Source organism: Schistocerca cancellata, chromosome 3 (genome assembly GCF_023864275.1).
Source record: "Schistocerca cancellata isolate TAMUIC-IGC-003103 chromosome 3, iqSchCanc2.1, whole genome shotgun sequence".
In the NCBI taxonomy this organism is placed as follows: domain Eukaryota; kingdom Metazoa; phylum Arthropoda; class Insecta; order Orthoptera; family Acrididae; genus Schistocerca; species Schistocerca cancellata.
In genome coordinates, this window is record NC_064628.1 from 65025285 (window position 1) to 65040531 (window position 15247).

At 36.4% G+C, this 15247-nt stretch overlaps 1 protein-coding gene across 1 annotated transcript in view; it reads right to left on the bottom strand.

Annotated features, from left to right (window-relative positions):
- Window positions 1–7698: 7698 nt before the first annotated feature.
- Window positions 7699–15247, bottom strand: part of LOC126176984 (uncharacterized) — a 64972-nt gene continuing 57423 nt past the window's right edge. Inside the window, exon 4 of the mRNA XM_049924197.1 lies at window positions 7699–8248. Coding sequence (XP_049780154.1) covers window positions 8096–8248 — 153 coding nt within the window. The 3' untranslated portion in view covers window positions 7699–8095. The remainder of the gene's footprint in view (window positions 8249–15247) is intronic.

The window sequence follows — 15247 nt, forward strand, 5'->3', positions numbered from 1 at the left end:
TTTTTTAATGCAGTTAGATGAGTCCAATGACAGAAGGACGATTTTTAATAAGTTTACTGTGGAAGAAGAATATTTGAAAGTAATTTCTCTGAAAGGCCATACAAGAGGAGAAGGGTATATTTTTTGCCACAAAGCAACTCATCCCATCTGAGAAAATACCGATCCACAAGATTGTAGGCATTACCACAAACAGAGCTCCAGCCATAAGAGGTTCTAAAAATAGTATTCTTGTTCATTGCCAAGAGATGAAAGTTTTTCACAGTTACTAATGTATAACTGTATTTTATATCTGTAGGCTATGTGTGGAAACTTTTCAAGATTTTCCCTGGGTTATGAATTTTACTTTCTTAATTGATCAAGCAGGAAAAATTAATGATCTACAGGGTGATTCAAAAAGAATACCACAACTTTAGGAATTTAAAACTCTGCAACGACAAAAGGCAGAGCTAAGCACTATCTGTCAGCGAATTAAGGGAGCTATAAAGTTTCATTTAGTTGTACATTTGTTCGCTTGAGGCGCTGTTGACTAGGCGTCAGCATCAGTTGATGCTAAGATGGCGACCGCTCAACAGAAAGCTTTTTGTGTTATTGAGTACCGCAGAAGTGAATCGACGACAGTTGTTCAGCGTGCATTTCGAACAAAGTATAGTGTTAAACCTCCTGATAGGTGGTGTATTAAATGTTGGTATAAACAGTTTACAGAGAATGGGTGTTTGTGCAAAGGGAAAAGTTCTGGACGCCCGAGAACGAGTGATGAAAATGTAGCACGCATACAGCAAGCATTTGTTTGCAGCCCAGGAAAATCGACTCGCAGAGCTAGCAGAGAGCTGGAAATTCCACAATCAACTGTATGGAGAGTCCTACAAAAAAGGTTAGTTATGAAACCTTATCATCTGAAATTGGTTCAAGCACTGTCTGCAGCTGATAAGATTAAAAGAATCGATTTCTGTGATTTTATCCTTGCTCAAATAAGAACAGATGAATTTTTCATTTCAAAGATTGTGTTTAGTGATGAAGCAACTTTCCACACTAACGGGAAAGTCAACCGTCACAATGTCTGTATATGGGGCACTGAGAATCCGCGGGAAACAACTCAGTATGAACGTGACTCGCCTAAGGTGAACGTTTTCTGTGCCATTTCAGCCAATAAAGTTTTTGGTCCCTTTTTCTTCGAAGGTGCTACTGTAACTGGACTACAGTATCTGGAGATGTTAGAGAATTGGCTGTTCCCTCAGCTCGAACAAGAAGCACAACAATTCATATTTCAGCAGGATGGAGCGCCACCACATTGGCACTTATCTGTCCGTAACTACCTGAACGTCAACTACCCGAGGCGATGGATCGGCCGCCAGGCAGCCCGTGACAGAGCACTTCATCACTGGCCTCCAAGAAGCCCTGATCTTACCCCCTGCGATTTTTTCTTTTGGGGGTATGTTTAGGATATGGTGTTTCGGCCACCTCTCCCAGCCACCATTGATGATTTGAAACGAGAAATAACAGCAGCTATCCAAATTGTTACGCCTGATATGCTACAGAGAGTGTGGAACGAGTTGGAGTATCGGGTTGATATTGCTCGAGTGTCTGGAGGGGGCCATACTGAACATCTCTGAACTTGTTTTTGAGTGAAAAAAAAACCTTTTTAAATACTCTTTGTAATGATGTATAACAGAAGGTTATATTACATTTCTTTCATTAAATACACATTTTTAAAGTTGTGGTATTCTTTATGAATCACCCTGTAAATTTGAAATTTCACAGTAATGACAAAATATTGCTGATATGATATCTGAAGCAAGGTCTTTTATTGATAAATTGTGTTTATAGTGGGTTAAGATACTTTCTAACTCTGAAGATCCAAACAGAGGAAAATGAGCAACCTTATGATAGTGAATGTCATGTGACAATAATCTCTTATCGGAAAGATGATTTCAATGAACAGTTTTCAGATTGCAAAAAAATTTCAGTGATAACTCAGTTTGTATCTTTCCCTTTGACTAACCTTGAACTACTGAACATATCTTCTTTCACTGAAAACTTTTGGATTAAATGAGACCATTCACCCAAAAGTAGAAGCATTCAATAGGCACACACAAAAGAAAGAAAACTTGCTATATTTTGGAGTTATCCTTTCATGAGCTAGAATAAAATACACACGCGTGCGCGCGCACACACACACACACACACACACACACACACACACACACACACACACACACACACACGACAGTCACATGCATGCATACACTCACCACTCACATATGCCCCTACAGGGTGCCAGCTGGACTAACAGTGAAAATGCTATTTTTCAGCAGGTGGGCTGGTTGCAGGGGATGTAGTGTTGGGTGGAATGGCTACAAGGAGAGAGAGGTGGGAGGCAGGAAGAGGAACTGTGGGTAGGTGGCTAGCAGCTAAGAGGGAGATGGTGAGTTTGCTGGCTTGGAATTGGGTGGGGAGGGGTGGCAGATATATTGGCTGGCAAAATTGTAGCAGCTAGTGGAAAGCGGCGCACAATGAAGGCAGTGTTCGGATGTGGACTGGAAGGGAATGAGAGGACAGAAGGAGAAATCATTGGATGGAGGGTGTGGGGGCAGTGGTTACCTAAGATTGAGGCCAGAATTATTAAAAGACTGGAGGGCGTGCTGTAAAGGTAAGGGATATGATCCCTGCGACAAAGGCCTGGGAGTGGGAATGGCATAGGGATGAACTAGGATGTTGCATAGGTTGGGTGGGTGATACAACATCAATTAAGGAGGAGTGAGAAGAATCTTTGATCAGGTGTCTCTCATTTCAGTGCAGGATGAAATGTAATCAAAGGCCTGGTGGTGGATACGGTTTAGTTGTCCCAGTCCAGGGTGATATTGGATGACAAAATGGCTGCTCCTAAGTAACTGATTGCTGAGGGTGGTGGGAGGATTGGGGGTGTATGAGGGTATGGCACAGGGAATCTGTACAGGCTCCTGTATTTAAGATGGTTAAAAAAACAGTATAGCCCAATATACTTAATGCTGGTCTGCTGCAGAATTCTAGAACTTATTCTGAGTTCAAATATAATAAATTTCCTACAGACTGAAAAGCTCATGTTCACAAATCAGCATAGTTTTTAGAAAGCAGCACTTATACAAAACTCAAATTGCCCTTTTCTCATATGATATACTAGGAACTATGAATAAAGGACAACAAGCAAATTCCATATTTCTAGATTTCCAGAAAGTGCTTAACATAGTACACCTCTGCAGACTGTTGACAAAGGTCCAAGAATACAGTTTAGATTCCCAGATATATGAGTGGCTCAAAGACTTCCAAAGTAATAGAACCTAGTATGTTGTCCTCAGTGGCGAGAGATCATCAGAGACAAGGGTATCATCAAGAGTGTCTCAGTGAAGTGTGATAGGACTGCTGTTATTCTCTATATAAATAAATGATTTGGCAGACGAGGTGGCCAGCAATCTGCAGTTGTTTGCTATGGTGTACGGGAAAGTGTTGAAGATGAGTGGCTGTAGGATGATACAAGATGACTCAAGAGATAGTTTCTAGTTGGCCTGATGAATGGCAGCTGGCTCTATATGCTGAAAAATGTAAGTTAATGTGGATGAATAGGAAAAACAGATACAGCATTAGTAGTGTCCTGCTTGACACAGTCAAGTTGTTTAAATATTTGAGCATACCAATGCAGAGTGATATGAAATGGAATGAGCATGTGAGGATTGGCACATCTTATTTCACAAAGTGCTAAGTATCCAGCGCCAAGGTGCGATTTGTGCTTTTACCAGTGGGAGGGATGTCTTAGGGTTTTTTTAGAATTATATAGGTTACTAGCTTGGACCATGGCGTTACGCATCATTAAACAGCTATTTATAAATAGATGTTAATGCCGAAACTCATTATTCACACGTATGCTCTATCAGAAAGGCCATCCCTTGTTATATCTTTAAAAGTACATTATAGGTAAAGCTTATTTACAAAATCATCTATATACAGGTATACGAGGGGAATTCAAAAAGTAGAGGCACATTTGTGAAAAGCTGTACTTATTCTGATGATAGAAAACTGAAGCATATTAATAGTATTAATAGTAAGACTTATTAAAATCTTTCAGTGTTCAGCTCCACAAATTTAAATTATATGTAAAGTTTTACTCCAGTGTGTGGGAAATAAACATCCCAGGTTGGGATGCATAAACTAAAACCAGAGGAGGGGATGGTCTGATGCAGAGGGGGGGTTGGTTGGTTGGTTGGTTGGTTTGGGGGAGGAGACCAGACAGCGTGGTTGGTTGGTTTGGGGAAGGAGACCAGACAGCGTGGTCATCGGTCTCATCGGATTAGGGAAGGATTGGGAAGGAAGTCGGCCGTGCCCTTTCAGAGGAACCATCCCGGCATTTGCCTGGAGTGATTTAGGGAAATCACGGAAAACCTAAATCAGGATGGCCGGACGCGGGATTGAACCGTCGTCCTCCCGAATGCGAGTCCAGTGTCTAACCACTGCGCCACCCCGCTCGGTCAGAGGGGGGGAAATCCCCCCCATCCCCCCCCTGCAAATCGCACACTGTCCAGCGCACATTGGTCCAATTATTATTATATGATTTTGAAATGTACCTGAGCAACCTTTTGAACATTTTTGAACACATTGAAAGTTGATTTCTGAATGAATCATAAGTTGATTTTTCAATGCATGCATAGTGTACATGATGCCTCTGCCAGGGGAATCTCTGTCACATCTGGAAATAAAAAAAACCATCCTGCAGACAAAACGGGATGGGGCTACATGAGCTGAGCCGAATATATCCAAATGGATGAATGCCAATCACTGTTTATGTATGTGGTTGACTGGGTGTGTGAATGATCAGCAGTGTTATAATTATTATCAAAATCCATAGCTACAGAGTACCAGAGTGGAAATAAACAACTAACAGGAGTAACAGGTAAGAAATATTACAGATTATCTTCTCGATGTATCCTAGAAAATGAAGTTTTGGAAGAACATTTTTGACAGAGTTCTACACTACTAATGGCCAGTTGTACAGTCACCAGTTAGCTTAGGTTCTATTTTTGAAATAGCATGGAAAATGCATTGTATGAAGACGTAATAATGCCTAATTGAGCATAAATGCGAAATAGCTGAACCAGTGATTCTGGCAGGGTTAGGGAAGTTAATCGGAGAATAATTTTTGACAATGGTAGGAATAGTTACAGAATCAGTGATGACAAGATTGTTTGTTAGAATGAGGAAGGTGAAGAAATGGGAACATCACACAAGTTATATGGAAGAATATGACAATTCCAAATTCATATGATGAGAAGGAAAGTTGCTACTCAGTATATAAGGATTTTACATTGCCAAATTCATATAAAAATTTCTTAGTACTACTACTTTTCGATCTCATGCTTGACAAAATGGAGCGTATGAATGAAATGTGAAACTATTTGGTAATATAAAATTTTTTGCATGTAGTAGGCCTAATAGGCATTTGATGCTGGTACCTTGTGAATTATATTCTGTCATTTTATTTACATACATGAGGTAGATAAAAGCTACCATTTGTGCCAAAACTGTCTGATTTATTTGGCGTGTGTTACAATTACTGCAATATTAGAAAGAGCTATTTCATTTTATCTAGCAGAGAGTGACAAAATAGACATTATCAACTTGAGGGATAATTATTTGTGTTAGCAACATTTTCATCATTAGACATCAGCATTTTGATTTTTCATGTAGCAAAACGTTTGATGAAATTTAATGAGATAATAGATTCTTTCATAGAAAGGAAAGTAAGTCATGTAAAATTGTAGCAAAACTGGAGAGAGAGAATTCTAGGACCGAAGGACTGAAGAAATATACTGTCTTGCTTGTCTATTATCTTTACTGGTTTTACATTTCGGATATTTAATTTTAGATCACACAAAAGAGGAAGTTACTAGCTAATAGGCAATAAAGAGTGCTAATTTTCTGGAGAATTTTTACTCTCCTGGGCAGAAATAATCCCACCCAGTATTAATAGTAGTTTTTTTTAAAGGGGGATAGGATGCTAAACCTGCTGAATGGGAGCAAGAGAGACACCACAGGACATTTTAATTTTCAGTGCCCTCAATATAGGCTTGATGGCTTCCATTACAAAATATACATGTTTGAATTCCACTGAGTGAAATACAGTGAAGTGCAATATGAGAATACTGTGAGAAGAAACTGCACTTTGGCACACTTAAGACCAAATAACATGTCTTACATTTCCTCGAAAACATATGTTGTGTATATCAAACTCTTCAGAAAGATGTCCGCTTGTCCTACCCCACCAGAAACTAGGCCACCTGTGAAAGCAGCCATGTCATATACAAACTCTGCTCCAAACACTGCACAGCTTTTTATATCGGTATGACTGCCAACCAGCTGTCCACCAAGATGAATGGCTACCACCTAACTGTTGTCGAGAACAAAGTTGACCAACCAGTGGCACACCATGTGGCTGTTACACAACATGCAGAATTTCAATGGTCACTTCACAACCCAAGCTGTCAAGCTACTTCCCTCCACCACTAACCCCACTACACATATGGGTTTTCCTTTTCCCTTCTTTCTCCAATGACTTTAACACTTGCACAGGAATCTCATCAATTCTCATTGCCTTTCCATTTTTCATGTCTTTCATAGATTCTTCAATCTCACAAGTTAGTATTGCATTTCCTTTGTCATCACCTGCAACTTTATGTTCTTCTTCTATCCGAAGGTCTTCTTCACTTGGTTGGCTGTCTGCAGTGTATAGCCATCCTATATATTCTTCCCATCTTCTCATTATTTCTTGGGGTTCACTCACCATTTTACCATCTGCTGCCTTTACTTCCTTTAGTCTATTGTTGTTTCTCTTTTCCCTGAATGTCAAATCCATTGCTTCTTTGAACATCAAATCGTATTTTCCTTCTTTCTCTAATTTCTCTATTTTGTCACACTTTTCTATCAGCCATTTCTCCTTTGCTTTTTCTGTCTCTCTTCTTAATTCATTATTTAACCTCCTGTAGTTGCTCTTCCCTTCTTCTGCGTTTACAGTTTTCCATTTCCTGCGATCATCCATCTTGGTTATCATATCTGGTGTTACCCATTCTTTCTTTACTTTTTTCCTCTCCTTGACTCCCAGTGTTTCCTTAGCTGCCATTTTGGTCCCATTTTTGAAACGATCCCAGCTTCCTTATGTGCACTCCATTTTCTGTCCTTTCATCATGATTTTACAATATGCATTCTCTAATTTTTTGCAATTGCCTTTGTCTTTCAGTTTCTCAAAGTTAATGTGCTCTCTCTTCTGTCCTATCCAGGTTCTTTTCAATTTAACCAGAACCTCAGCTATTAATAATATATGATCTGAATAAATATCTGCCCCTGGATAGCTTTTGACAGCCTTTAGGCAATTTCATTATCTTTGTTGTATCATTATGTAATCAATTTATCTATTTCTGTCAAATCAAGATATCCATGTATACCATCATCTTTTGTGGTTATCAAATAGAGTATTTCCAACTACCATGAAATTTTCATTGCAGTATTCCAACAATCTTATAAATATGGTACTCAAAAAATAAATTTACAGTAAATAAATATCACATAGCAACATTTTACACGAGTTAATTGTCACTCACTCTGAAGGCCTCTGGGATCGTGTTGACTTGAAAATACATCCAAGCATGCACCTAAACTGTAATCCAGTGACACAATATGCTTTTTGTCCAATTACTTTATTTAAAAACTTCGTATATATAAACAAAAGTTCATAAATTATCAATACAGATAGTGTAAAAATAAAGCTATTAAAATAAATAATGACTGTACGGCTGGAGAACTGCTGACTGAGGCATTAATCCCCTATAAGAACATACAAGCACGGTAATGCACCTAACAGAAAAACAAAGAAAAATAATAAGACACTTACTATTGTTATAACAGCATTCACTAAATAAATAAATTTAGTAAATTTTAATTTGTTTAGCAATTAGATAACTAGCTTTGATGAGCTATGACAGATGAAACAAGTCCATTTGTATAAAACCACATTACGCTTTAACTGAGTATTTTATAGCTTCTGGCAGTTAGCTCTTGATCAGTTTATGATAACACTTTATGTGTTGAGAGAGATGGTGGCTGTGCTTAAATGTGTTTCCACATAGAACACAAATGAACTGACGAACAACGCCACACTCAAACCGCTGATGCCTGGATAGATTACGCTTTGCAGTATATGAGCGGCCACAGCGAGAGCACAAAAAATTGCCTGCAAAAGAGAAATAGATCAGCATATGTGTTAATGAACACACCCTTGCAGAAGATACACAGACTATAAGCAAAATGTCTGCCTAACGTTTTTATTAATGACAAAGGTAACAATTAAGATAAAAACAATGTAATTTATTGTTATATTACCATTGTGAAATATATTTTTATTTCACAACTCACTAAGAGTACTGCCCAGTAGTTGCCTCAAGGAGGCAGAGCTCTGAGTACAGCTAGTAGAAATACATAGAGACAAGGAACAGAAATTCTAAATTCCAGAACCTTAAGTTCTTGGTTCAGTGTGGAAAGGGGGACTGGATGATGTAGGTTGGATGAAGAGAAAGGAGGAAGGGGCAACCCACACTAAGAGGATCCTTTGGTTATATAGTCCACAAAATTCTATTTGATCAGCTAAAGCGTTACGGTACTAATGACATCCCTCAAGGATGGATGTAGTCTTCACTTCATTAGAAGCCAGCAGGCCACATTGACAGACTATGTCGTATGCACCAAAAAAGCAATATCTCTGATTGAATTACTGTGACATGATTTTTTTATGTGCAAATCAATTCCTTTTTCATACATATGTAGTGTACTATTTAAGGAGACGCTGTTCACTGTACATATATTAGCATCCTGCATAGTTGAGTGAAACAGTACTTCATTTTATATTTTTTTCACCACATTTAAATTTTGTGTCATGTATACATGTCTACAAGCTTAATCATTTGTTCCCCAAACACTAGTAAATCACTGCATAGTTGAGTGAAACAGTACTTCATTTTATATTTTTTTCACCACATTTAAATTTTGTGTCATGTATACATGTCTACAAGCTTAATCATTTGTTCCCCAAACACTAGTAAATCTTCATATAGCTCCTTTTTATCTGTTTTATTTCTTAACAATAATACATTTTGACATATAACTTAAGTGTTATTTGTGGTGTGTGAGTATTTACTTTCAATTTAATCATGTTTACATTTTGCTTGTAAATAAAAATGAGAGCAAAGGATGACAATGTAGCTTTTCGCTGTGACATTATCGAATTTTCTGGCGACTTCCTCAGTTGTCATCACAAGCTTTCAGTAGGGGTGGTAGCTTATTTACTTTGTCAAATTATTTCGTGACCTGTCACAAAGTCTTGGAACTTCCATATGCTACCAGAGATTATGTCTAAGTCTATGACACATGAACACTGGCAAGATGCTGGTTTCGTTAGATGGTGTATGACTCATCTAATTTGTCTGTTGCCATTTCTGTATACCACTAAGGTGTTTTTGTTACACATTCTGATCTCAATGGCTTCTTTGATGACAGTATGTAGATGCATGGGATAATAGTTCCATTTTAACAAATAAACTTATATTTGTTAAAGAGGATGTGTTCACCATCATCAGATTTCTTGAAATCTTATTATTTAACGAGGCGTTGGTGTTCTGCACAGCATTCTGAAATACTTTTCAGTGACTGAACATTATAACTACTACCATGTTCATATTATATTTTATAAATTTCAGAAATATCAAGACCTAGGCTATCTTTTACTGGGTGTAGTATCTCTTCAATTTTCTTCGGTGGTCAAAAAATTGACTGAATAGTGTCTCTGCCCAGGTTTCTGTCTGTTTTATTTGCTGTAACTTTGAAGAAAGTAAGGAATACTACAGGCTGATCATTTGCTGGTGACTGAGTATGTCTTTGTTTTTATTTCTTAGAGATGGGTACAATAACATATTGATCACAATAGCCATTCTACCAGAATGAAATTCTCAGATATCTGGTACTTGAATCCAGGTTTTCCTTGACACTGGCAGTTTCAGCTCTATGTATCAGTGTATTTAAAACTGCTTTCTTTTGGGCTGGATGACAACTGATTTGTGCACTGTGATAATAATCAGTCTGTGTTGGCTTCCATAAAACAGAGTTCCCGAGCCACACATCTGATTTTCACTCACATAGAACATCTAAAAATTGCCCTCCTCTCTTTCTATCTCAGAGATGTATTTGAGATTAGGGTGCACGGTATTCATGTGATCAATTAACAGGTGATGAGGCTTCATTTCCTGTGCACAGACTATCAACATAGCAAAAGACACAAGATGGTCAAAGAGGAGCTATGTTTAATATGTGTTCTTTGAAATTCTCCATACAGAAATCAGTCAGTGCTGGAGACAATGGAGAATCCATAGTATTTCCCTCAGTCATTTCATTTCATAATATCTCCCATTATACAAAATGTTGGTGGTTGTTAAAGTGTGGCAAAACAATTCGATAGTCTCAGGAGGGAAGTCAGTGTGCTATTTATTTTAATGAATCTTCCACTGGGACTTTTGTGAACAAAGAGTCCACATCTGAGTTTTGAATGAACTGATTCTGATTTGTTGAATTATGCTGACAATCATTTAAGAGTTTTCATATGTTGTTAGCAATGACCAATAATTGGTTTAAGTAACTTGTTGAACTATTTCACTAACCTGTAGGTTGGAAAAACTACAGTATCCACAAGCAACGACACTTCATCATAATATGTTGTGACATTAAGAGCCTTCCTTTGTCACCAGGAAATGCAATTAGATCTTTGCCTCTCCGCAAAAAAACCACACGTTAAATACAAGTCCTCTTCATCCATCTAGCTTCTTTCGCTATGCTGATGACACTTTTAAAATCTGGCCACATGGAATCCAAGAGAGAGAAGGAAAATTCCCAGTTTTAGAAAATCAGATGGACAGATAGGGCATTCTGTTCACCAGGCAGCAACATATTACTAACCTACATATCACCGCACAAATCTTTCATCATCCAGCCCAAATGAAAGCAATTTGAAAGGGCCTGATGTACAAAGCTAAATCTGTCTTCATCTGGCTTCTGAGATCATCTATCAAAGAAACCTATTATAACAATTCTTTTATACTGAAATCAACTTAACTTTGATTTTACTCCATTATCTTTGGATTGTAGCTCAATTTTTTACTTTGCAGCAGAAGAAACTTTTGTAACTGGGAACAATACCTTGCGTCTTTGAATGTGAAGGTAACACTATAACTACTAAATAATGTATGGAATGCATTCAACGTTAGCTTTCAATATACGAACAAAACCAAAAACTTACATCAATCTTCATGAACATTTTACTGACTGGCACAGATCAAACACCTTACAAATCAACTCCAAACTGAACTCACATGGTTACTATCATGTTTTGTTAACTATTTTTTCAATAGTCACTATTAATTTCACATTATTGAACATCTAACACTAATTGATTTACAATTAAAAGTTACAGCTTTTCAAATAGTTACACATATCATGAATTATTGTGTGTTATGGAAAATATTTTGTCATGCTTACAATCCAGAATACTCTGTGATTTGTATATTTAATTATATTACATTTCACAACAGTGTTTCCAACTAATGTTTTAATTACAGCTTCATTACTTTGAAAACTTTATTACTGCCATAATTTTGGTGTTTGTGTACAAACACATATGGTTTGTGGTGCAACTAAATGTTAAGCCTCGATTCAAGAACTATTGGTGAGTGGACAACTACAAGAGTGTTGTGACTTCTGAAATTTTCCCGGCGTATTTCTTCTTCTAATAATTTCCGGCCTCTGGGCCGAAATATCGTGGCAGAATGTCGACGGGATCCGGCTGCACACCCGGAAATTATTAGTACAAGAGTGTTCTTTGCTCTACTAATTTGTATGATAAAACTGAATACTTAACACAGAGGGCATAAACTGGAAATATAAAGGAAAATAACATTTCTTACAGAAGTAAACATATGAATAGACAAAACAGTAAATACAAACATACATTTGAGTTGAATATGTGACTGTGGTATCGAATACACCAGCTGTTTTATATCAGTCAATTTCATGTTACCCCACATTGCTACATTACACACACCCCCAGAGCACTGTGATAAAAATATATTATTTCTTTTTACAAGAACAGTAAATAAATGATAAACTAAAATTATATACGATACTGATATTTTAATAAACTTGACTTGAATTTAAAACCACAATGATAAGAAAACATGATAAAGAATTAATTTATAAATTGTTGGAGTTACATTAATGAGATAGTATTCGTAACTTTTTGTTAAATACATCCGTTAATTACAGACTTTTAATGACTGGCTTCTCTGAAGTTCTTATCTTCTATTCATCATCATTGTCAACCCTTAATCATGTATTTACTAGGAGCATCACATATTGGAGTGTCCCACTTTTGTTCATCTCTTTAGTTACCTGACAGGCTTTGTCATTGATGCATATCTGAAATAGCTAAACTAGATCACATAAACAGAAAACATAAAGTTATTTAACAGTCAGTGCTCAGGTACTGTCATGTTAACCTAGTTTTCTTAACATTAATCATGCTTTTCACTATGTCATACATAGGCATTTGAGATTTATATGTTGTTCACAATTTCTAAACTATTTTTCTGTATATATTGTATACATGACTTGCATAGGATCACACAAAATGCACCACAACAAAAAATATCGAAAAAGTTAGTAAAAAGAAGAAGGAACAGTATATACAGGGCAATTGCTATGGTAACAATGTGCATGAAAGAAAACCTGGAGCAATGTAAAGATTCATTCATAAGAAGTGTAATAATTAGTAAGTATTATAATGGACATATTCAGCCTCTTCTTTGATCACATATGAGTCTCTCACCTGTCCAATACTGAGCAGGAATGTACAGTGAACTTGTGTTTAGCCAATCATTTTAGTTTCTTTTATTTATTTCATGTCTTAATGTAAATGAAAATGTTAGGAAAATGTTGTATGAATTCATAATATTGTTCTGTCAGTGTAATTATATGCAACTTCTTTGTTTTCCAAAGATTTTGTTTTTCAGTATGGAAAAAAACTGTAAGTATGGAAGCAAAAAGCAACAGGGTCAATCTTGGTGGGGGTTTGGAGGTGCATGGATGGATGGGTGTCAGTGCAGAGTTAATTATTGAAAATTTAATTGTTTTGTGGGAGAAAGGACAGTTTTAATCATGGCTGAAAGTGAGAAAGTTTAAGATCACAAAGACACAGCATGGAGATAGAGAATACAATAACTCAGAACTTTCTAGAACCAGATTGTTTTGCTATTGTTGCAATAGCTTACTGGAATTTTGAGACGAGAACTAATTCTGAAATTCAACATAGAAAGGGTATTGTAAAGGTGACAACTTTGAAGAAAAGAAAAAAAAAATAAGAACAAGAATTACAAGGGAGAAGATTTTTTTTTTTTTTTTAGATCTACAGCAGAAGATGTCGAGAGACTCAGCTGAAGAGTACATAAAACAGCATAAAACCGAAAGCAATATCATCAAAATAAAGCAATGCATTCTGATCTACCTTAGCAGTACGCTGAGCTGTTTATCATGTTATTTTGAACAGAAGAGAGACTGTGGTTTTGCGCACTCTATGGACTGTCTTATGAGTGGAAGTTATAAGCCACTGTGTTTGTATTGAACAGTGGACAGTGTACGGACAAAAGCTTGAAACAGTTAATGAATGAATACCAATAACAGAGGGAGCTTGCCATTTAAAACATATGGCCACCTAGTTGTCCCCTGTTAAACTATGAAACTGTGTCTATGTCACATAGTAATCCTTTGTTAAACTATAAAATTGTGTCTACATCACATAGCCATCCATTATTAAACTATAAAACTGTGTCTACATGTTTCTAGCCAGCAAAATCCAGTCCTACATGATATTATGAAATCATTCCAAAATTTTGAAGTGTTTGTTCAGCCACAAGATGACATCCTGAAGCAGCTGGAGAAATATTATTTGCTTTTTAGTATCTAATTTTCCTACTGAATTTCAAAAATAGATGCAGCATGGTAGCATCAAAGAACAGCCAACTCAGCCAGGTGAGATAGATGAATTTTCCAGCATTTTCTACAATATTATGAGCATGTTTACTACAACATAATAACAGTATTTTGCATTCCATAAGAAAAGAAACAAACAGAATTTTATTGCATATCATTTCATAATCAGCATAAAACTCTCTTGCAAGTATAATTTGTAATTACACCATATAATTTTCACTGCACAAGCATTAGAGATGGTGTGTAATGTAACATTTTACTGAAATGATTAATCATTTCATTACAGAAGTAATTATTTTCTTAATTTATTTACGTGTGGTAGAGGAAAATATCAATACTCTTTTGCTTAACAAGAACAAGATTAAATATTAACATTATGTGACTTACACCACAAAAATATCCAAGTTTAACATTCAATTTACAGCTACTTTGAGTCTCCAATTTTATTAAGAAGTGCGTTCAGGATATCTTACTGAGATAATTTTAGTTAGGAGGGTTCAAATTGTGACCTCATTGGAGTCTGGTGTACTATTTGTGCTGGTACACTGGACTTTTATTATTGGTGCATTATAGCCAGGAGGTGAGAATATTGGATTTGGTTATCCCAGCCAGATGTAATAGGCCATATTCTGGATTTAATATAATTATTTTCAACTTATAATATTGGTGAAAACTGTCTTAACAAATCCAGTTTGAAAGGAAGTTTTTTGAAATGTTAGATTAGGACTATTTTACTTAGCTTGCACAGAGCAAGTGTGACATAAAGTTTAACTCAAAATACAAAATATATCACTATGAAGGTAACAGTGACATAATATACATGAAGTTATACGCTTCACAGTTACATCCATTTTGGGTGACAACTCCTTCCACAAGATCCCAAGCTGAAAAATTCAACATAGATTTGATGCATACAAAAGAAAATTGACCTTACAGCTGTACAACTTATCTATCAATTTTTAAATCAGTGTGGGAGAGCAATAAGTCACTTTTAAATTTACAGATATGGACACAGTGGTGACAAGATCTGGTAGGATACTTCAATTTTGGATTCTCTTTCTTTTCATCTTTAAGTCTCATTACTCCTCTTCTCATTTTCAAAATTGAACTGTCATTAAAACAATACGACACGATCTATTCTAGTACA